Source organism: Schizophyllum commune (genome assembly GCF_000143185.2).
Source record: "Schizophyllum commune H4-8 unplaced genomic scaffold SCHCOscaffold_5, whole genome shotgun sequence".
Taxonomy (NCBI): Eukaryota; Fungi; Basidiomycota; class Agaricomycetes; order Agaricales; family Schizophyllaceae; genus Schizophyllum; species Schizophyllum commune.
The window spans coordinates 576,724-595,758 of NW_026089542.1; the positions used below are offsets into that span (position 1 = coordinate 576,724).

At 56.3% G+C, this 19,035-nt stretch overlaps 11 protein-coding genes across 11 annotated transcripts; 3 read left to right on the forward strand and 8 right to left on the reverse strand.

Moving 5' to 3' along the window:
- Positions 1 to 12: 12 nt before the first annotated feature.
- On the reverse strand, positions 13 to 678 carry SCHCODRAFT_01079542 (uncharacterized protein; the record flags this gene model as incomplete). Its single annotated transcript, XM_050340984.1, has 1 exon — positions 13 to 678. One exon carries the CDS (start codon positions 676 to 678, stop codon positions 13 to 15), a length of 666 nt encoding a protein of 221 aa, XP_050200374.1.
- A 710-nt stretch (positions 679 to 1,388) lies between these two features.
- Positions 1,389 to 3,374, reverse strand: SCHCODRAFT_02621162 (uncharacterized protein). The gene is made up of 7 exons (XM_003037757.2): positions 3,234 to 3,374; positions 3,051 to 3,178; positions 2,881 to 2,992; positions 2,680 to 2,821; positions 2,597 to 2,623; positions 2,136 to 2,545; positions 1,389 to 2,080 (listed from the first exon to the last, which is right to left on the reverse strand). The coding sequence occupies exons 1-7, from the start codon at positions 3,313 to 3,315 to the stop codon at positions 1,863 to 1,865; spliced, it is 1,119 nt and encodes a 372-aa protein (XP_003037803.1). The 5' UTR covers positions 3,316 to 3,374; the 3' UTR covers positions 1,389 to 1,862.
- Positions 3,375 to 3,723: 349 nt separating this feature from the next.
- On the reverse strand, positions 3,724 to 5,432 carry SCHCODRAFT_02621166 (DUF55-domain-containing protein). The gene is made up of 9 exons (XM_050345042.1): positions 5,347 to 5,432; positions 5,189 to 5,290; positions 5,100 to 5,133; positions 5,030 to 5,049; positions 4,947 to 4,971; positions 4,874 to 4,889; positions 4,804 to 4,825; positions 4,508 to 4,673; positions 3,724 to 4,392 (listed from the first exon to the last, which is right to left on the reverse strand). Exons 1-9 carry the CDS (start codon positions 5,413 to 5,415, stop codon positions 4,058 to 4,060), a joined length of 789 nt encoding a protein of 262 aa, XP_050200375.1. The 5' UTR covers positions 5,416 to 5,432; the 3' UTR covers positions 3,724 to 4,057.
- A 146-nt stretch (positions 5,433 to 5,578) lies between these two features.
- Positions 5,579 to 6,491, reverse strand: SCHCODRAFT_02621174 (NADH dehydrogenase, alpha subcomplex, subunit 8). Its single transcript, XM_003037759.2, has 4 exons — positions 6,187 to 6,491; positions 6,053 to 6,125; positions 5,944 to 6,003; positions 5,579 to 5,891 (listed from the first exon to the last, which is right to left on the reverse strand). Exons 1-4 carry the CDS (start codon positions 6,432 to 6,434, stop codon positions 5,802 to 5,804), a joined length of 471 nt encoding a protein of 156 aa, XP_003037805.1. The 5' UTR covers positions 6,435 to 6,491; the 3' UTR covers positions 5,579 to 5,801.
- Positions 6,492 to 6,580: 89 nt separating this feature from the next.
- SCHCODRAFT_01219766 (uncharacterized protein) lies at positions 6,581 to 7,414 on the forward strand. The gene is made up of 3 exons (XM_050341274.1): positions 6,581 to 6,613; positions 6,664 to 6,994; positions 7,044 to 7,414. Exons 1-3 carry the CDS (start codon positions 6,611 to 6,613, stop codon positions 7,199 to 7,201), a joined length of 492 nt encoding a protein of 163 aa, XP_050200376.1. The 5' UTR covers positions 6,581 to 6,610; the 3' UTR covers positions 7,202 to 7,414.
- On the reverse strand, positions 6,921 to 8,044 carry SCHCODRAFT_02574471 (uncharacterized protein). Its single transcript, XM_003037760.2, has 3 exons — positions 7,617 to 8,044; positions 7,463 to 7,563; positions 6,921 to 7,414 (listed from the first exon to the last, which is right to left on the reverse strand). The coding sequence occupies exons 1-3, from the start codon at positions 8,014 to 8,016 to the stop codon at positions 7,301 to 7,303; spliced, it is 615 nt and encodes a 204-aa protein (XP_003037806.1). The 5' UTR covers positions 8,017 to 8,044; the 3' UTR covers positions 6,921 to 7,300.
- Positions 8,045 to 8,134: 90 nt separating this feature from the next.
- Positions 8,135 to 10,227, forward strand: SCHCODRAFT_02537945 (uncharacterized protein). The gene is made up of 3 exons (XM_003036388.3): positions 8,135 to 8,251; positions 8,310 to 9,945; positions 9,994 to 10,227. Exons 1-3 carry the CDS (start codon positions 8,172 to 8,174, stop codon positions 10,102 to 10,104), a joined length of 1,827 nt encoding a protein of 608 aa, XP_003036434.1. The 5' UTR covers positions 8,135 to 8,171; the 3' UTR covers positions 10,105 to 10,227.
- A 52-nt stretch (positions 10,228 to 10,279) lies between these two features.
- SCHCODRAFT_02621184 (Lipoyltransferase and lipoate-protein ligase) lies at positions 10,280 to 12,704 on the forward strand. The gene is made up of 8 exons (XM_050345043.1): positions 10,280 to 10,594; positions 10,679 to 10,850; positions 10,911 to 11,063; positions 11,135 to 11,242; positions 11,753 to 11,896; positions 11,951 to 12,022; positions 12,079 to 12,153; positions 12,224 to 12,704. The coding sequence occupies exons 1-8, from the start codon at positions 10,407 to 10,409 to the stop codon at positions 12,464 to 12,466; spliced, it is 1,155 nt and encodes a 384-aa protein (XP_050200377.1). The 5' UTR covers positions 10,280 to 10,406; the 3' UTR covers positions 12,467 to 12,704.
- Positions 12,705 to 12,824: 120 nt separating this feature from the next.
- SCHCODRAFT_02621187 (uncharacterized protein) lies at positions 12,825 to 13,449 on the reverse strand. The gene is made up of 4 exons (XM_003037761.2): positions 13,352 to 13,449; positions 13,227 to 13,300; positions 13,088 to 13,171; positions 12,825 to 13,037 (listed from the first exon to the last, which is right to left on the reverse strand). The coding sequence occupies exons 1-4, from the start codon at positions 13,383 to 13,385 to the stop codon at positions 12,972 to 12,974; spliced, it is 258 nt and encodes an 85-aa protein (XP_003037807.1). The 5' UTR covers positions 13,386 to 13,449; the 3' UTR covers positions 12,825 to 12,971.
- A 215-nt stretch (positions 13,450 to 13,664) lies between these two features.
- On the reverse strand, positions 13,665 to 15,237 carry SCHCODRAFT_02537956 (uncharacterized protein). The gene is made up of 3 exons (XM_050343596.1): positions 14,827 to 15,237; positions 14,503 to 14,777; positions 13,665 to 14,444 (listed from the first exon to the last, which is right to left on the reverse strand). The coding sequence occupies exons 1-3, from the start codon at positions 14,893 to 14,895 to the stop codon at positions 13,706 to 13,708; spliced, it is 1,083 nt and encodes a 360-aa protein (XP_050200378.1). The 5' UTR covers positions 14,896 to 15,237; the 3' UTR covers positions 13,665 to 13,705.
- Positions 15,238 to 15,684: 447 nt separating this feature from the next.
- SCHCODRAFT_02687330 (uncharacterized protein) lies at positions 15,685 to 19,015 on the reverse strand. The gene is made up of 4 exons (XM_003037763.2): positions 18,651 to 19,015; positions 18,486 to 18,599; positions 18,133 to 18,434; positions 15,685 to 18,074 (listed from the first exon to the last, which is right to left on the reverse strand). Exons 1-4 carry the CDS (start codon positions 18,825 to 18,827, stop codon positions 16,625 to 16,627), a joined length of 2,043 nt encoding a protein of 680 aa, XP_003037809.2. The 5' UTR covers positions 18,828 to 19,015; the 3' UTR covers positions 15,685 to 16,624.
- Positions 19,016 to 19,035: the final 20 nt, after the last annotated feature.

A 19,035-nucleotide genomic window follows, 5' to 3' on the forward strand; every position in this document is an offset into this window, starting at 1 on the left:
CCTATGAAGGAGTCAGATCATGTCAAGCGGAAACGCCAAGATAGAAGTGCAGTCACCCTTGTCAGCCAGGATATAGTGGCCGTCCTTCAAGTACTGATTCCGATGAAGCCAAATGTGCGAGTTTTTGAATACTCGTGCATCTGTTACGCTTCCAGGCCACCCAAGCTCCCAAGATGTGAACCAGATCTCTGCGTCAACCGTAGCTTGCACGGCAAAGCCAAAGAACCCTTTACGGGTCAGGTAAGCTGGGCCGTCCTGACGAGGCTTGTCGGTTGTTTGGATAAGGGAGCCGTCGGCACTTCCAAGGCACTTCGGGAATCCGATACGATGAAGAATCCTCTCCTCCGTCACGCTCTGCTCAACATCAGTCATCCAACCCCCAAAATTGCTACGCAATTCACGGAGGGCACGGATGACTCGACGGCAGTAGAGGATGACTGTGCCATACCCAATGCCGGTCTTGAGCATGGTATCGGTGATTGGTGATCCATACTGGCCGTATCGAATGAGAAAGCAGCCCAACTGCCACTTGATATGTCGCTGCGGCTTCTTCCCCTTCGACGTGAAGATCGGATTGCGCGAAAGGATCTTGACAACTTTGTCAAAGGTAGTACGGCTCAGGCTATCAGAAGTCAGCCACAGATATAGAACATTTCTCAGGGACTGACCGAAATACATGTCTGAACTCACGATCAGGCATCTGCAGTGCAAGCGTGAACCAGTCACGAGACTTCTGCACCTGTCCATATGGCCCACGTGCCCCGGATTCACTGCAAAGGGTCTGCGCCATCTCAATCCATGTCCACCCCATAGCCCGAAGTGCCATTGTTGCCTTGTTATGATCTTCGTGATCTTCGGGATCTTCATCGTCATCAAGCCCAGTACGATCCTTGATATCTGGCTCTTCATCGTCAAAATCAGGGTCAAGGTCGACGCTGGAGGTGTGTTCCATCATGTCTGCTGCAATGAAGATCTGGGATGCAAAGTCGACGAGATTCTGCGCGTCCATGTTCTGAAGATCGTGGTGGTTGATGACAAGGTGGCGATGCTGATCATAATGGGGAAGTCAAGGCGCTTTTGGGGGTGTCCCCACTGTACAAAGCCAGATTTTTTGTCATATCATGCTTCAGACACATTTATCATGGTTTTTCGTGTATTATATGATGTGCTACGAGGCTCGAGGATGGAGGAAACGGGCGAAGAGGGCGACGAACGCGCGCGCGCGCGACCTCTTTCCATTTCGGGAATTTCGCGGCATTTCGGGATTTTTAGAATTGATCATGGCTAGTATGATCAGTAAGGCAATCATCGAAGGCCTGCAGGGTGTCTCTGGCTGCGATTCAAGCGCGACCTCGTACACCGTAGAGTTGATTTCAATATATCGTCCGAGCCCGAACGCGTCGGTGTTACGGTGCGCCACTGCGACCAGGTTATCAAAGACTAAAATACAAGTTGAGCAATTCCTATGGGTCGGCGCTGGCACTAGAAGCAACGTATGCAAGAGAATAGCATCGACCCTGGCAAGCGATATCTATACTTCATAGCTAAGCAAATGGCGGCGTCTTCATCCAGCAACTTCATCGCAATGAATATTTGGTGCAGGCGCAGGTATAGCAGAGCATCATATTGTGAAAACCGTCGTCAGGTCGTAAGAAGAAACATCCACGGTGTACATAAATAAGTACAAGGGCATGACAAGCAGCATTATTCAGCACAAAGGCGGGCAAGTATACAAGTACAAGACGCGTACGTATGAGCGAACGCAAATGAAATCCAAGTAGAGGAAATACGGAAGATACTTCAGAAAATTAGAGGGTAAAAGGGGCATAACGCGAGCACGAAGAAGACGGGAAGTCGACTGCTTAGACCTCTGACATGCTGTTGAGAAGGCCTGCGCGGCTGACAGCGCCGACACCGCCCTGGGAGTCTCCCGGCGCAGACTCGCCGCTCTGCGACTGGATGAGGCCGGCGTTGACGCCAGAGCCGGAGCCGCTGGCCTGCATTTGGCCGACAACATCGCTCTGCAGCTGCATCGGCACGAAGACGACCTTGCTGTTTGCCGAGCGCGCCATTTGCTGCACTGTAGATCGTGTCAGTGCCGAACTCCCTTCCTATACAATTATAAATGCACTCACATGCTTCCAGCTGCCGGATCTGCATGGCAGCCGGTGACGCCAAGATATCCGCCGCCTGCCGCATCAAGCGTGCCGCGTCGACCTCTGCCCTCGCCGCAATGACCTTACTCTCACCCAAGCGCTTCTGCTGCGCGGCGGACGAAAGACTTGCCGCGACCTCGGGCGAGAAGATGATGTCCTTGATGAGGATGCCCTCGATGGAGACACCCCACTTGTCCGCGACGTCGCCGACGATCTCGGCAATTTCGAAGGCGATGGCCTCGCGCTCGGTGACGACGGACTGGACGGCGCGCGCACCGACGACGTGGCGGAGAGTGGTCTGCGCGCGCTCGATGAGGGCCTGGCGGAGGTCGCTGATGCCGAAGGCAGCGCGGTAGGGGTTGGTGATCTGGAAGTAGATGACGGAGTCGCTGGGAGGAAATTAGTTGGCTATGCGCTTCAAGCAAGCGGAGCAAACTTACATCTCGACGTTGACATTGTCGCGCGTGCTGATGACAAGTCAGCACTGGGTTTATAGAGCGTTATTAGAACTAAAAGTGCGTACATGACGGTCTGCCTCCCAATTGGGCTGATTTGAATCTTGACGTCCACGATCTTGATGTCCTCCGTGCAGACATTGAGCTGGACGAGGCCTGGGTCCACCGACTTGTAAAATTGGCCGAAGCGCGTGACGAGACCAACAGACCCTATAAACATAGCTCGTGTGAGAAGGGAAGGAAGAAAAGGTATTGAGGTGGCAACGTACCCTGCTGGACGTTCTTGAACGGGTTGGGGCAGGGGCAGCAAGGGATTGCGCCTAGGAAACCGACAACGCCACCAAGGCAGTTGATCATGGATCCGTAGAAGCCATGCTCGACCTGACAGGGGGGAAAGAAGGTGTAAGGATAGTGCATGTGGGAAGTAAACAGCACATACTTCTCCTACACCCAAGTCCTGCGCGTATGAGGGCTGCATCTCAGACCGCTTGAGGGGCTGCACATTGATGAGGTGGTTCCTTCGTGCGCCCCCCTGCATCGACGTGCGCGGGGGAGCCTCATCCGTGACTGCTCGACCGCTCAGTAAGCGCCCATCTCAGACCTATCATTCCCCCTCACTCACCATGTGGCGCCGCGTGGTCGACGACGTTTCCATCCTCCGAGCCCGACGACGGGTGGCGATCCTTGCGGTCGATAGAAGACATGCTGTTCCCTGTGGCTGGCGGTCGTCGACCGTGGTTGTAGGAGCCAAGCTGTCTGGGCCGCGGCTTTATATCTCACACCGTGATCCAGTATGCTGTGCTGGCGCATCATCACATGTCTCCGAGCGCCAATTGCCCCTTTCGCACGGCCTATTCAACAGCTTTTGGGCCACTCGGCGCCTCTCCGACTTCACCGTCTTCCCGAGATGCTCCTATACACGCGTGGAGGGAAGGGAACTTGCGCGCCGGAGACGGACGGGTGGCACAAAGGATTGGAAAAGGGAGGCATGCTCGTCTAACTGACGCGAACCGCCCCGGTCCCAATGCCGATCGTGGCGCGCATCGGGCTTTATGGTCGGGGGGCTACTGTCAACATATCTCCAACTCTGCACGAACTCCACACCCTCAGACGTATATATCCCGTAGGTGTCGGGACGTTTCAAGGACGAGTTCTCAATCCCCTACACATTAGAGCCTGGAAATTGGCTAGACGTCGGTCAGCTCTACTTTGCCATACGTATACACTCAACACCTTTCTGAACCTATGACACCCCATTACTCATACGCGCACTGCCTCGAACAAGAAGGGCATCAAGAAACCATATGTCAGCGAAAAGAGCGCGTTCGCAGCGAGGCGACACGATGCCAATCATGATACCCAGAGGTCCAGTACTCCCGAGTCACCTCATGCACGTTCATCGCCTCTCAACAGCTTCAGAACGAGGGTCTGATATGGGCTTGTCGCCTAAGTCTTCGTTGTCTTTCGCCTCGACGATCGTCGTAGTGCGCTCGTGTCTCCCGCAGGCCGGTCGTCCTCCGCCTTCCTCTTTCTGCCGCGCCCCGAAGCGTTCTTTGGGCCACTATCCTCTTCCTTCTCATCGTCATCTTCCTCCTCTTCGTCCTTCGCCGCCTTCTTCCTCGCTCCCCCTTTCGCGCCTCCCGCCTTCTTCGCCTGCGCCAGCTTCTTCGTCGCTACTTGCTCTTCCCATCCTCCCTTCTCCGCCATGGCCTGGATCGTATTCCACGCCGGCTCCTCGACGCGCTGCACGCTGAGCCGACCGCGCGTGATGAGAGCCATGCCTGTGATCAGTCAGTAACCTGGACCACTTCCGCCGACGACAGAATTGCGTTCGTGTTTACAGACTGAGGTCACTGCGCTCGCACCCATCAGCTCGAGAGCCGCCTCCACACACACCTTTGATCGCTTCCACGCCCTCATTCCCAACATACGGCACCCCAGCCGCCTCAGCACTCCCTGCAGACGCTATGGTCCGTAAGAGGGACAGCGGGACGAGGTGGGTAGCTCGCGATACGAAGGTGACGTTGGGCATGAACCATTTGGGTGAGTCCTTGTTAGTCTTCTGAGAGAGAGGTCAGCGCCGCGACGAAGGTCGCTCGGTCATGGTAGAGGAAGGTCAGGCGGGATAGAGGGATATCGACCAGGATGGAGAAGGCGACGGCTAGTAAGGGAAGACGTAAGACAGGACTCACCGGGTCGTAATATGGATGGTCGCTAGCGTCAAGCGTCAGAGTAGGCCGCAGGATGAGCGGTGGTGCTCACGGGTCCCAAGCGGTATCTGTGTGACCCTTTGAGCGACTCGTGCAGGACTGAAACCATCTGAGGAGCCACTTACAGTCTGGGTACGCTTCTTTGCTAATCTGAAGTGGCACCGCCGTTAGAATATATTTATAGGAAATAGAACTTCTCGGAGCTCACTTCGGCGAAGCCAGCAATGCCTGTACAAATGGATTAGAGTGCTATCCGGCGAACGCGATGTCCAACACACCAGGATTCTTGCAATTCGAATGGTAGAAGAGCACCTGCGTCCGGACGTGAAGTCTTTCCTTTCTCCCTCCATAGTTAACACGAGTCTACCTTGTCCCCAACCTTCATCTCCCGCAACAAATTTCTCGCCTCGTAATTGCGCACACCTTCCCAAGGTGACGTTTTGACCGCCTCGAAATCGTCTACGCTGAACTGCTCATTTCTTCAGCATTCCTGTACATTGACGACGTTAGAAATCCGGTACACACCTTCACGTCCTTCCCCTTCACCACACGCGAGTCCGGCTCGGCCTTCAGAAGCCAGTACTTGGTGGACATGATGGACAAGTTCAACGTTGGAAGGGCGCGTTGTTGACGCGTGAGCGTACTGAATAGGTCGGCCCGATCCTCCGAGGCCATTATTCGGATTCACCAATCAGGCAGCAGCATTTACGAGGGAGTCGTTCAGGGTGCGCCACCGTCTGCGCCTTCAGAGTTCCTGGGCCTGTTGATAGTGGTCTTTCTTGCCCATACAGCATATAGCGTGGGCAGCCCGCAAGACATTTCTGGACAGCATCTACGGTTGCACCCGGTGACTTGCGAACTGTCCATATGCGATCGAGGAAGTATGAGGGGGATATGTAGATGCAATGAACTTCTATACAACGTGTAGAGTCTCCCGCGCCCTGCGGGCGACGCTGCTGTACTAGCGAGGGCAAAAGTAGTTACTTCTGCTGCCGCTTGTGTATGGGGTTCAGCTTCTCGTGTATCGGCACCTCGCCCTCGGGTGTACCGGGAATGGTCTTGAGCAGACCCTGTGATGCCTTATGAGCACGAGCGGGTACTGCAGATGGGTCGGATACGCACCAGCTTCTCGAACATGCACTTGTTCAATGGACGCTCGACCTCCCGGCAGCGGTAGTATTCCTGCGCATATGTCAGCCAGCCGTTCACGCTTCCATAGCACGGCACGCACCTGATTGTGGTTCTCCAAGCAATCCCAGTGCTTGTTCCACTCCGACAAGCAGTTCTCGCGCATTTTCGTGATCCTAATAATCCATACCTCGTCAGCCATCTCTCCACCCGTCCAAACCACACCAGCGCACTGACAAGTCCTGCGCGCACCGCGTCACCTTGCGGCCCTCCGCCAGGCAGTGCTCCGGCGCGCGGTTCTCCGCCTTGCAGAGCATAAAGTCCTCGTTGTACTCCTTGCAGTACGCGCCGATGAAGAACGCCGCGCTCTTCAGCGGGCCGCTCGTCACGCCGAGCTCCTTCACCTTCGGGACGTGCGCGGGCATCGGCGTCGGGTCATCGAGGGGCTTCGAGGGCGTCTGGCCCGTCACGACCTGCGAGGACATGGTGGCGGCGGTGGGTGTGGGGAGTGTCGACTTCGACTGCGACGGCGAATAAGCCGGACGGGGGCGCCCGCGCCGGGGCCCCGTGGGAATGTTGCGCTTGTTGTCTGGCGCCTTCGTGCGTTTGTGGCGCGCATATTGACGCGACGCGCGCCTTGTTCTCGACGGCGTGCGCAACGATGGTGAGCTTAGATCCCTCGAGGACCCCGTAGAATGCTCATAGTTTCCCCAGCCTCCTAAATTCGCGCCCAAGATCTACCAACTACAAGTCAAGACACACAAGCAGACCATATTCTTGACTTTGGCGCCGGGCACGACTATAGATGAGATCAAGCGAGAAGTGCTAGATGCGCTATCACACCCTGTGTCAGACCTCGTCACCAATCCAAGAGCGGAAGAAGAGACGCCAGAGGAGCTTCCATCTGCACAGGATGTGTCCGACTTCGTCTTGTGTCGTGAGCAGAAGGGCGAGTACGAAACTATACAGGACGGATCGAAGGCCCTGAAAGACTTGGGCCTTTCGGGATGGCCTGTCCTGTATATCAGATTCAAAGATAATGATGGTGCGTCGTCTACCTCTTAGAAGGGGCGAAGCAGCTCATCAATGTACAGGCAATTTGCTCCCGCTTAAGTACACCCAACCCAACTTAGACGACGAAGATGCGCCAACCGATGTCGTTTACCCTGCCGAAAGCGATCGACCCAACAAGCGAAAAGCGCGCCCCGAAGAAGTAGTAGCCGCAATTGGAGACATCGTCGACGCGATCTGAATGACCGCGCGCCGAGTGGTTGCGTTGTACCATAGTGTAAGAGCAATGTACATTGTGCTTTTGGGATATCAGGGTGAGAGGGGATGCGGCAATCAGTGTCTATGACGATGCTGGTATCTTCTTCCATTGCTTATGTGGGTCCAGCGGGAGAAGGGCGGCAGCGACTCGGCGACCCTCCTCGGTCAAGAGGTTGTACGTTGAGCAGGCGTCGCGCTTCGGGGCGATTAGCATAGACGTCGAGGCAAGGAACGGGCGACGCACTGTACTGGTGACCTCCAGTTGAATCCCAAGCGACTTCAAGTAGTTGCGAATGGCAGGGGGTGCCTGGACTACGATCTTGCCAGTTCCGAGCAACAGGATCTCTGAGGGAGAGCTTGTGAGCTCGGATAATTTCGAGTATGCCCCCAAGACGCACCTGGTCTTGGCAGCACTGTCTCGAAGACCTCGAAGTGCTTGTCTGACCAGCCCTCCCAGGACGATCGTGCCTGTGTCGGTTCGAGAGGCGGGACGTCCCAAAGGAAAACAGCAGCGTTCAGAAAGATACAAGCCGACGGAATAACCGTTCCATCGGCGAGTTTGATGCCCTCCCTCTCCGTTATGGTCGAGACTTGAATGGCAGGGACCACATCGTCGGCGAGGAAGTTCGTGAAGCCTTCCGAGCGGGTGGGGGAAGTATGGAATGCCCTCGGGTGAGCATATGCGTGTCGGAGTCGGAAAGAGGCTGAAGCAGTGGTTGCAACTCTTCTGCTGAGTCCAGAAGTAATGCGTGTGGGCGCACGGGCGCAGAGTTGGCGCGCAAGTCGGGCGGAGGACATGATGGCCGGACGGAACGATGACGGAGCTGCAGCGCCACGTGCGCGACGCGTCCGTAACGCGTCCGTGACGCGAAGCTGTGACAGCAGGCCTATCGCGGACTATCGATTTCTGTTCGTACGCTCATCAGTGAAGAGGCGGACTCCTGAATCTCCATATGGCCACCTACGCAGATAGTGATGGTACTCAGTCTGCTCCTTCCAGAGCGCATAACCTTCCCATAATCTACCAGCCCGAGTGAGTCTGCGAGGTCCTATTGCTGCGCGTTCGGCGCTTATTGACACGGATGGCGCAGTTCTCACCTGGGGATTGAGTGGGCAACGTCCACGACAGTCACTCAACCTCTCCTAGTCTTACCCGACCTGGATCATTCCGATGACCAGCTTATGCGCAATGCGCAAGCCGACAAAATGGACGAGTACATCGCATCGATCTACACCCACATCACGACTATCAAAAGCCGTCGCAACATGCTCCTTCCTGTCTCTCAATTACCTGATGAAATCCTGACCGACATCTTTCTACTCGTCGCCTGCCGCCCTGACACAGCATATCCTGGGCATATCGACTATTGGAGCCGCTTGATGCTGGTGTGCCGGCGATGGCGCATTGTCGGTGTCTCTAGCCCAGTCCTTTGGAGCCACATGTACATATACCCGGCCCACTTGTCGCGTCTTCTTCTGCCTCCGCCTCATCAGAGGCGTCTCTGTGGAACGCACCCTCTGACAGTCACTGTCGAGATGCTTGAATCCCTTCTCGAGGACTTTCGCTCTGGCTGGACATGCCTGGAGATTCTGGCGAACTACTTCCATAGCTTGACAATCCGTGGGTCGGAAGCATGCTTGGATACGATTGTTGGCTTATTCAGTGCGAGTCAACGGGAGAACTTACGAGTCTTGTCGGTGGATCGTACGCGAGAAACGCGTGCTTTTGACGATGTTCCATTTCTCATCCCCGCGGAAGCATCAAAAAACATTGCATCAAACCTTCGAGTTCTACACTTAGCGGATGTTGCACTCGATTGGAATGTCCTCCAGAACCTGACGAGCGTCGACATATCGTGCTTCCCCGACGAAGATGCTCCCGAAAAGCCGTCGCCGTTGACCCCTCCATTGCTCTTGAACATGCTCCGCCGATCCCCCACCCTAAAGTCTCTCGCAATCTCAACGTTCTTCGACGCGGCGGTGCTTGTAGCTCCACAAGAGCCGGTGGACCTTCCACGCCTCATCTCCCTGCATTTCAGTGCCCGAGCTCTCACTTGCGCATTCATTTTATCAGCGCTTCATATCCCACCAGAGACGCACATTACTGTCTACTCAAACTACTGGGGAGAAACGGAGGATAATTATCAGCCCCTCTTCGAGGCACTTCGCCGGTGCTTGACCCGTCCCGAGGTGCCTGCGCTGCGGACGCTCAAGCTTCCGGGAGAGTACAGATGGGCATGGTATACCGACCCGCCATGCGATGGCCTCGAATCTTCACCCAACCTTGTGTTCCACGTACTCTTTTCCAACAATGAGGAAGTGCACCAACGTCTTGTGACACAGGCGTTGCGTGCAATCCCCTCAGAGAAAATTGAGTACCTAGAGTCCGGAGAGAGTTACTCGGTGCCCAAACGCGACGTTTGTCGTCTCCTTCTCTCCCTCCTGCCGTCTCTGAAGACACTCGCCTTCTGTTTGCGCCCGTATGGTCGCGACCAGTGGCTGATTGTCCTCCGCGAGTGCGCCGCTTCGACATTCAACAAAAAATTGACGACCATTCTATTACGTGATGAAGAAGGAGGACGACCTTTCGTGCTACCAAGGCACTATGTGTCGGAGATAACCGCGAACCTCAGGGATCTCCTCGACATATACGTGACGCACGGACGATCGGTGGATAAATTCGTTATTCGTGCAAATTGGCTCGAGCACGGCAAGGAGGAGGTAGAGGTGAGTCCGTGAGCGCCACTCATATGGATAATGCTTACTCTTATGTAGAATTTTGCGGAATACGCTCGTGCGTTGGGCGTGGAGGTTGACATAAGTTCTGTTGCCACATTCGGCGCAATCCTCTTAGGCGCCCCAAAGGAGGCAGAAGAAGCTACATAAGATGTCTTGTCTAGGTTTTGATATGCATGTACCGGTATACGCTTGTAACGTGCTCTGTCGCGGCTGTAATCCGACTCAAGAGTGAATATAAAGGGCGCACGAGCAGCGCCACGTGCGACGCGTGATTGTGACACGTCGTGACACGGAAGGGCCCGTCCTTTTCCTCCATCTCAACCGTGACCGCGGCGAGGCGCCTGCGCACGACTCTGCGAACGCCGAACTGATAAGCATCGTCTGGACCCACAGAAATCGGCAAACTCTAGCTCACGGGCTCCTCATATCGAACCCAACCCAGCGCAACTATGCTCCTGCCAATGACAAGCGCGCGCTTTGTAGTTCCTAGGCTGCGCTCCCCGCTATCTCCTCCGTCCCGTCGCTTCTCCCTCTCGCAATGTACCAGAAGCTCCAACACTGGCTTACCATCCCTTGACCGCTCGATTTATCTCTCCGAATCTACGGACCCGTATTTCAACCTTACTATTGAAGACTGGTCAGTTTCAGGACTCTCCGTTCTGCGCCACCTTGACGAACAAAATATTTTTTCCCATTCCTTCCTTCCCTTTCCCGCAAATAGGCTTTTTCGTAAGGCCGATCCTTCTCGTCCGCTGCTTTTCTTGTATCGGAATACGCCCTGCGTGGTGCTCGGAAGGAATCAGAATCCATGGAAGGAAATTAACTTGGCGGCTTTGAGGCAAACGTCCATTCCCTTCATCCGAAGGAGAAGTGGAGGCGGGACGGTTTACCATGTAAGCTGCCTTCTTGCTGGCGTCGACGTAGCCCGTCCCTTACTGACTGGTGCCGTTTAGGACCTCGGCAACACGAATTACTCGATCCACGTCCCTCGAACCTGGTTCGACCGCAACGTAACTTCGCAAATCGTCCTGCGCGCAGTCCGCGGCATGGGCGTCCCGGGAGCGACCGTCAACGAGCGCAACGACGTATGCGTCGGCACCGACAAGATGAGTAGCGCTGGCTTTTCTCGGCATTCCATCTCCTAGTAGACCGCCTTTGCTTACCCGCCTTCCTATACGTCTCCGGCTCGGCCTACAAAATCGTTTCGTCTCGCGCGTACCATCATGGGACGATGCTGATCTCGACGCAATTGCAGACGCTCGGCAGCCTCTTGCGGAGCGGGAAGGTGAGTTAGCTTCGCTGCATTTGGTCTTGGCGCTACGAATTCCTATACCTCGGTATGGTGTTGCTACGAGGGCTAGGACATCTAGATTTGGACTGGGACTCGGCGCCTACTTCGTCCTCGATCCGATATCCCCTTAAGCCATGGCCCAGCGTCTGCCGGACGTTCGGAGGGCCGATTGACCAGAACCAGGTGATGCCACCTGTGTAAACCTTGTTCCCAATCGAGGCAACGCGCTCGCCGGGACTCTACGTCGTCTTTCCCGTCGGGAACTGTGTCTTCAACAGCTCCATGAGCGGGTGCGCCCACAAACACTGTTTATCCATCTCCCTGCTAGGGCGCAAGAGGTTCAGCGAAATGCTGGCCGCCCTGGCTTACGTTCGCTGACTCAAATACTGTTGGCCCAGTCGGAGGATGGCCTATTCCTGTACCCAACTTGCTGTGCTCATATCTCCCTTTTCAATCGCCTAAAATTTCTATTGACGAACATGAAGGTTCTGACGAGGTTTACAGCAGGAATCAATGACCACGAAAGGCGTGGCTTCCGTCCGGTCGCCCGTTTGCAATCTCCAGTTGTTCGACTCGTCCTTGAGTCATGAAGCCTTCGCCGACTCCATGGTCCGAGAATTTCAGCGCGAATACGGAGTGACAGAAGAGGTGAACCCTATCCCTCGTAAGATAATCCCAGATCGTCGTCTAATCTATCGATAGCCGTGTATCGTCCGCGAATCCGAAGAGGCACAGGCGGACGGATACATCAAGAAGGGCATGGAGGAGCTTCCGGTGCGTTCCATAGATTTGCACAAGCGCCGCGGGCGTCTGATGTCTCCGAATTGCAGAGCTGGGAGTGGGCGTACGGACAGACGCCTGAATTCGAGTATACTGTCAGCAAGACATTCCCTTGGGGCGTTGTCGTACGTTTTTCCATCGGCTGTGTTTTCGGCGTCAACACCAAGGGTCCTAACTCTCCACCCTCCTCCGCAGACCGCGGTCATTCGCTCGAAGCGCGGCCTCATCACGGGCTGTGACGTCGCGCTCAAGGACAGCACCCTTGCCCTGGATTTTGCCCCGTTGGACAACCTGTTCCGAGATATGAGATACGGTTTCGTCGATGTCGACGAGCCGGCGGATGTGGTGGCGCGCCTGACAGGGAGCAACGAGGCGGGGGCAGGGGATCGGCGGACGGAGGTTTATGCCTGGTTGCGGGAGGTCATGTCGGAGAGATAGGTACTGGATTGGCCAGGGCGTCGGGTCGGTGGCTTTCTAGCTCCCCTGATCTACTCCGCCGACAGCGCCTCGTTGCAAGCGCGCGGCAGGGCCGGGTCTACAGGATTTGAGAATGAAATTCACGTCGGCTTGAACGATTGGGGAGAGGGAAGTGCTGCTGTATCGGCATCAAGACACGCGTATGCAGCATGGCACGACTGGAAGACGAATACCGGCTATGGAGGCCTCGTCAATTTCCCCGCCTTCTCACGAGTCTATCCTCAGAATTGAGCGCAGATCCTGCTCCTGCGCCACACTTATTAGGCGCACGTGATCGCGCACGGTGGTCCGGGAATAGCCGGTCCGTCCATCTGAAGGTCGCCCGCTTGCATGAGGATGGGGAAGTGGTGAGAGCAGGCGTTAGCAGGACGGATAGGTTCGAGGGAGGGGAGTCGGTTTGATCCTGGTCACAACGGCGGTTTACAAACGGGATGCAAAGGATGTATTCGGGAGGACCAGGGATAATCTACGCGATTCTCTGGACAGAGACGACAGGCCTTGTCTCGTAGCCCTCAGGTGCATAGGGCTCTGTCTGTTGTAAAAGTGAGCGTGTTATGAGACAAGGAAGGACGAGCCACGCACACTCTGTCCCCGCTTATGCCCAGTCAATCGGTAGTCACGATTGATCATCATAGTGTCCCACTGGTCCAGGTTGTAGCGGCCGCTCTATGGGACATCCAAGGTCAGAGAAGAGCCCTCCAAGGTGAATCGTGCCACGCACCCGGCCGAGGTTCGAGACGCGCTCGGTGAGGTTCAAGGCCGTACCAGTGACGCCGAAGAACGCGGTCATGATGCCTAGTTGGCGGTGTAAGCAGGTATCAGAGAAAGCGTATTGTCTCCCCTAACCAAGAGGCAGAAGGGCTTCCCAAGGAACCGGCATGTTGGGTAACTACAGTCTATGCAGAGCGATGAGCGTGCCGGAGGGAATGAACGAGTAATTCTTTTGCAAATGTCTAAGCGCAGTTCGGATAGTCCGGCCCGCGAAAGCTGACTTCGAGAATCGACAACTCGAGGATGGATCAGCGCGTGAGCAGGGTAATATACGGCTGGAATGTCCTAGCGTACAAGTAGGAGGCAATAGCATAGGTGATAGAATAAGTTATAAGGCCTAGACGTAAGGGCGTGTAACATCATGCACGATGGATCGTCCGACCTTCGTCGAGCGTCCGAACAAAAACAGATCCAACAAGTCCTGCGATGTCAATGAGGTCCGAAGCTGGAAGAATCATGGTAGCGATTGTCCATGCCGTGCGAAACATCGCTTCCGGAGAAATTTTGACCGGAAGGATAGGCCGAGTAGGGAGATAACTGCGCAGCTTGCGGCATTGTGTTGGGCACATACAATGCGGGTGAGGGTGTAGGGAGCGACACGATGCTCCCCACGGGGGAGGTCAATGGAGTCTGGGTGCCAGTGCTCATATCAGAGCTGTACGAGGGAGAGTTGGTATTTGGGAAGGGTAGCGTAAGTTGTTGATACGCTGATGATGGCACGACCGCAAAGGCGTCGCCGGTGTTGAGAGTGTGTCCCACAACGATATCCTGTTGCTCGTCGAATGAAACCGTAGTGGAAGGAGTAGACGTAGATGGAATAGGGCCTTGATAGAAACCTTGTGGCGCTTGACGCGGACGCGGATTTGAGGAAAAAAGATCAGGAAGTTCCTGATCGAATGAATCGGGCGGCATAGTTTGGGACACCACATGTTGAGGCGTCCAAAGGCCCTGGCTACGCAGCGAAGCCGACTGGGGGTTGTTCAGCGAAGAGGGTGGAGAAGAAAAGCCGGCGTTTGTCCAAGCGCCGTCGGCGCTCGTCTGGCCCTGATATGCTAGAAAACACCTTCGTGAGCGCTGTTCGGAGCTAGGGAGAGTAGCGCGCTCGCTGGACACACGAAAGAACGCTCGCTGCGTGTTTAACCTTGCGTCATACCGTGAGCTAGACCACCTGAACAAGGGCAGCATCAGCACGTCCCTTCTCATTTAGATATGTCAACAGCACACACCTGCTTTCCGGCGCCAGGTTCGACGGCGGAAGGCGCGTCGAGGCACCGTGAGTGGACGAGGGCATGGCCTGCCGATTTGCATTAAGGTGCGATTCGGCCGTCCAAGGCGGGTTGTAAAGGCCTTGGAGCCCATTGGAACGCCTGCCTCTGGACCGCTCGCCATCCGGCCTGTACTGCAGCTCTCGGCCAGAGTAGCCGAGCGTGCCGGTTTGGCCATGAGGGCTTTCCTCAGAGGGATGAGGCCCAATCCATCCTGTATGTCCCCACATCGGTGACTACGAAGAACGATGAGAAGGAATACGAAGCGATAGATCGAACACGCACATTGTTCTCGTTGAAGGCATTCTCGAGGCGCTTGGGGAATCCTCTATCACCCTTACCCTTAGGTGGCATGAGAGTACGAGACGCTCAGTTGCGGGTAGTGATAAGAAAGCCAGGGCCACAGGCTATACTGCCTCTTTATAGGCGAGCAGCAACGCGTCTGCCGCGAGGCGACGAAGTTCATTTAATAGCCCCATAGGGTACGTCCATGAAGAAGCACTGATTAGATCTGGCGATCGTACAGCACGACGGCCCCGAGCCCTTGGACGACTCGTGGCAGCAGCCTCGCCTCCCCCGGAGAGCTATAGAGCTGACGGAGTCTCCAGTCAGACGACGTCCCCGGCCTCGAGGACGAGGCTGTCTGCAGCGTAAGATGGACGCAGAACATGAGGCAGGTGTTGAGGAGGCAGTTGCTAAGGCCCTTCGAAGGGAAGAAGGCTAATCGAGGATGAGAGTCTGAAGAGAACAAGACGAAGTTCGAGCACAGCCGTATGCGTCATCTGCCTTCGGGCCGGAAGTGATGAAGTCCAGATTTTCCTATTCTGGCATGTTCATTTTGATCCTTGACGAGCGCTTGAAGAGGAAAATCGCTTATGCATGTCCTTGGGCGCCTGCAAACGAGCAAAAGGGTATTCAGGCGTTAGCAGTCAGTAGAGGGGGGGCGGTATGGGAGGCTTGATCATTCTGTGTGGCGGCAGGAATAGATGTCGGAGTTCAACTCGAACAGCAGCTATAGGTGGCGGACATGATCTCGAGAATATTCCCTCCACTTGCGATGCAAGAGAGCATCTGAACAGCGGAGTCAGCTTGCCGATTTTCTCGGGAGAAGTTGTCGGAGAACAATGACTGACTCACCCTCCGGTGGATCCACTGACATTGCCAACAATTCAGGCGGCAATGGACACACATTCCGTGACGGAAGACCATGACTCACTGGGCTATACTGCTCGCCTAGCGACCGACGATTCGCAGGGCGGATGACCGCACCCACATAACTTCGTATTGTACTTCGTTCGGGAATCCTAGGATCTCGCATCGCCCTGGCTCCAGTCCGATATGGGTCGAAAGCAATTGATAGAAGCTCTTGCCCAACTTTCCTTCTCAGGCGCCTCAATACCCAGGCCATTACACCCACAATCGGCCTACCCACGTCACCAATTCGGCGGCCTGGCCAACAAAAGGATCACAGCCACCACATAAAGAATACAAGGGGCGTAACTCACCATTGACGCACCACGATGCACGCGCGAGGCAGCCTCTACACCAGAAGCCCGCCGCGGGGGACGGGCAGCCGCTGTCGAACCTTGCTGCCTCCACCACCGCACGTGTTCGCCACACAGGCGCGGGAATGGCGCGCCCTCTTTGCGATGGAGGCAGCTTGGTGGCAGTGAAGAGTTTCCGGAATAGTCAATGACACAGCTGAGCGGATGGAGGAGATTGAGGCAACGATAGTGTTGGGGTCGTCGATAATCGTACCACCTCGGCTGGCTGGCTGGGTCGTCTGAACGTGCCACACTCACAGATCATCCATCTCCATAGCCTTCCATCGTCGGTCAAACCCATCAGGACAACTTCCAGCTGAAACCATGTCTATCCCGATAGTAGCTAGATACATAAGCGCAGACCGTCGGAGGGGGAACCGTGAATAGATATTATACATTGCAGAGGTAGTAAATGCCGTGGTTGATGCGTCGAGAGTCCGAAGTATTGAATCCTTTGTTGTTGTCGCTGTCTGGCCAATGGCGCGCGCCGTGTTCGCGATGCTGGGATTGGAGCCCCGCCATGCGTCCTCGTCTTTCGCCTACTCCACCTTCGTAGCTTGCGACCGCGTCCTCGTCCTTGTTGCTGGCCGCGTAGCAGGTACCTCGCGCTTAGCGGCCGGAGCCTTCCTAGCCGTCGACGCCTTCTTCAGGTGAACGACTGGCACAGCTACGCTCTTCCCGCTCTGCGTCGAGAGCACCCGGCGCCGCTTGGCGTGCTGCTCCTCATCGTCAGAGGGCACGGTGAGGTCAGTGCCGGCCTCGGAGGCAGCCAAGGTCGCAGTAGATGCGGTACGCGCAGTGGCCGCCGTGCTGGTGCTCGCGACACTCGCATTCGTCTCCGCCGACGTCGTCCTGCGCACGCGCGTTGCTGCAGCTGACCGGGTCGCGACAGTGGACCGACCTCCGCGAGCAGCCGCCGGGCGCGCGGCGGTAGCCAGGCGAGCGCCAGCAGCCGCACGGGCACCAGCCGCAGCAGTCGGGCGGTTTGCACTACCCGCTCGCCCAGTACGCACAGGCACCTTCGAGAGCTCGGTCTCCTCGGCCTGCCCGTGCGCGCGCTTCTTGCCCGCGATCTTGGTGGCGCGGAACGGGAGATCCGAGCGAGCTGATGGCCGGGCGGGAGCTTGAGGCGATGGCTCGTTTGTCGGTGTTGTCGCAGCGGTAATAGGCCTGACGTCGACCGTCGGAGGGGCCATGACGGTGCCCTTGTCGTCGCGTACGGCGGGCGCAGTACTAGGTACGCTCTCCGCCGTAGTATGCGCCACCGACGGAACCTGCAGCCCGCGCAGCACAGGCTCCATCCTCAATGCCGGCAGCGGCGGCGCCTCGCCCATCTCCACCTCCTTCGACAGTCCCCCGCGCGGCATCGGCGTACGAAGCGTGATGTTGAAACTGTCCTCCTCGTCCTCGTCGTAGGTTTCATCCCCATCGTCCTCCCCATCGACATACATCCTTCCGCCCTTCCTCTCACTCTCTTCTTTATCAACGACCATCGGTGCTGGCTCAGCTCCAACAGGCCTGGTAGCGTGGATCCCCAAGTATATGGATTCGTCGCTCAGAACGGGCACGGAGTGGGGATCCTGGTCCTCACGTGGCGTCCTGAGCGACTGCCGAAAACCCGGCTGGTCGTCATAGTCTGAATCGTCTTCGGGGATGCTCGATGGCATGTTTAATCGGTCGTGTCCGTCCAAACCATTCAGGGCGGGGTGTCCGCCGTTGACTTTCGTTTCGGGCTTCAAGTGCAACGTCGCTGCCGCGGGAGTCGCAGGGTACGCGGACGGGAAGTCCGGGTATTTTCTCCAGTCATCCTCGCTAGCAAGCGGTGCGCCTACTTCAGCGACCTCACGATCCAGCTCGTCGGGATGTGGCGGGATGAAGCGCTCTTCAGGTTGTTCGTCTTTATAGGCTGACGGGGGAGGTTGCCAGATTTGATGCGTAGGGGTGGCGGGGAGACCGTCTATAGCGTTTGCCACGCGAATGTGTTGAACGCTAGAAAAATGAATATCGTAAAGATATATACTAAATGTGTGCGTAAGATAATACCTACCTTATGGAACTTGATATCTCAACGGCGTCCGCGGATTCACGTATGACAGAAGCCGCGGACACAGTCTCACTGACGACGGACGTGCTCTTCGGCGTAGCCGTCCCATCTTGCGTGGGGTCGTATGGGTACTCGGCCTCGGCCTGCCGTGCCTGCCACCACATGATGAAGGGCTGTAGGGGGAGGGTGGCCACGGTGAAGATTAGGTCACCGATCATGGTCGCGACCTCGAGGATGGCGTCCAACGCCACAGTGTGCGGCTTGAGGAACGGGCGGATGATATGCAGATAGATCGGCTCCGCAGCCTGCGCTGCATGTCAGACACATTGCGATGCGCAGAGGAACGCGACACGCACCCGGGAGCGAGCCACGATGAGGAACACCATGACCATGGACTTGAGCTCGTCGTAAAACGGGATGAATATAGATATTATCTTCTCCGCGAATCGTTCGTAAAGAGTGAAGCAGCACTGGTATCCAGTCAGCCCTTGCGCTAGAGCCAATGACACGCCGCGACTTACGAAGACGAGCCAAACGGCGAGGCAGCCTTTCATGTCGCGCTTTCGCTGTGAGAGCGCGCGAATGGTGGGCCGCCCGCCGTTGCGCGGCGATGGTGGGGGCATCTTGAGGGTCTTGTACGTCTCCCAGACGTTCGTGAACGCCATGACTACCCGCAGAGCGGGCACCAGGAGCGACATGCTTGCGAGCGCCTAGCGCGACGTCGCGTTGGTGTCTGACGGCCGCGAAAATTCGTGTCTTGTCGTGCGGAACAGGAGAGCGCGATCCGAGGAGATGAGTGTCGTTAACAAAAGAGATTCAGCCCTCCACGTAGACCGGCGGGCATGAGGCGTGCCGATGACGGCTCTAAGCAAGCGCCTCGTGTTCGGGATCTCGGGAATATCTGCC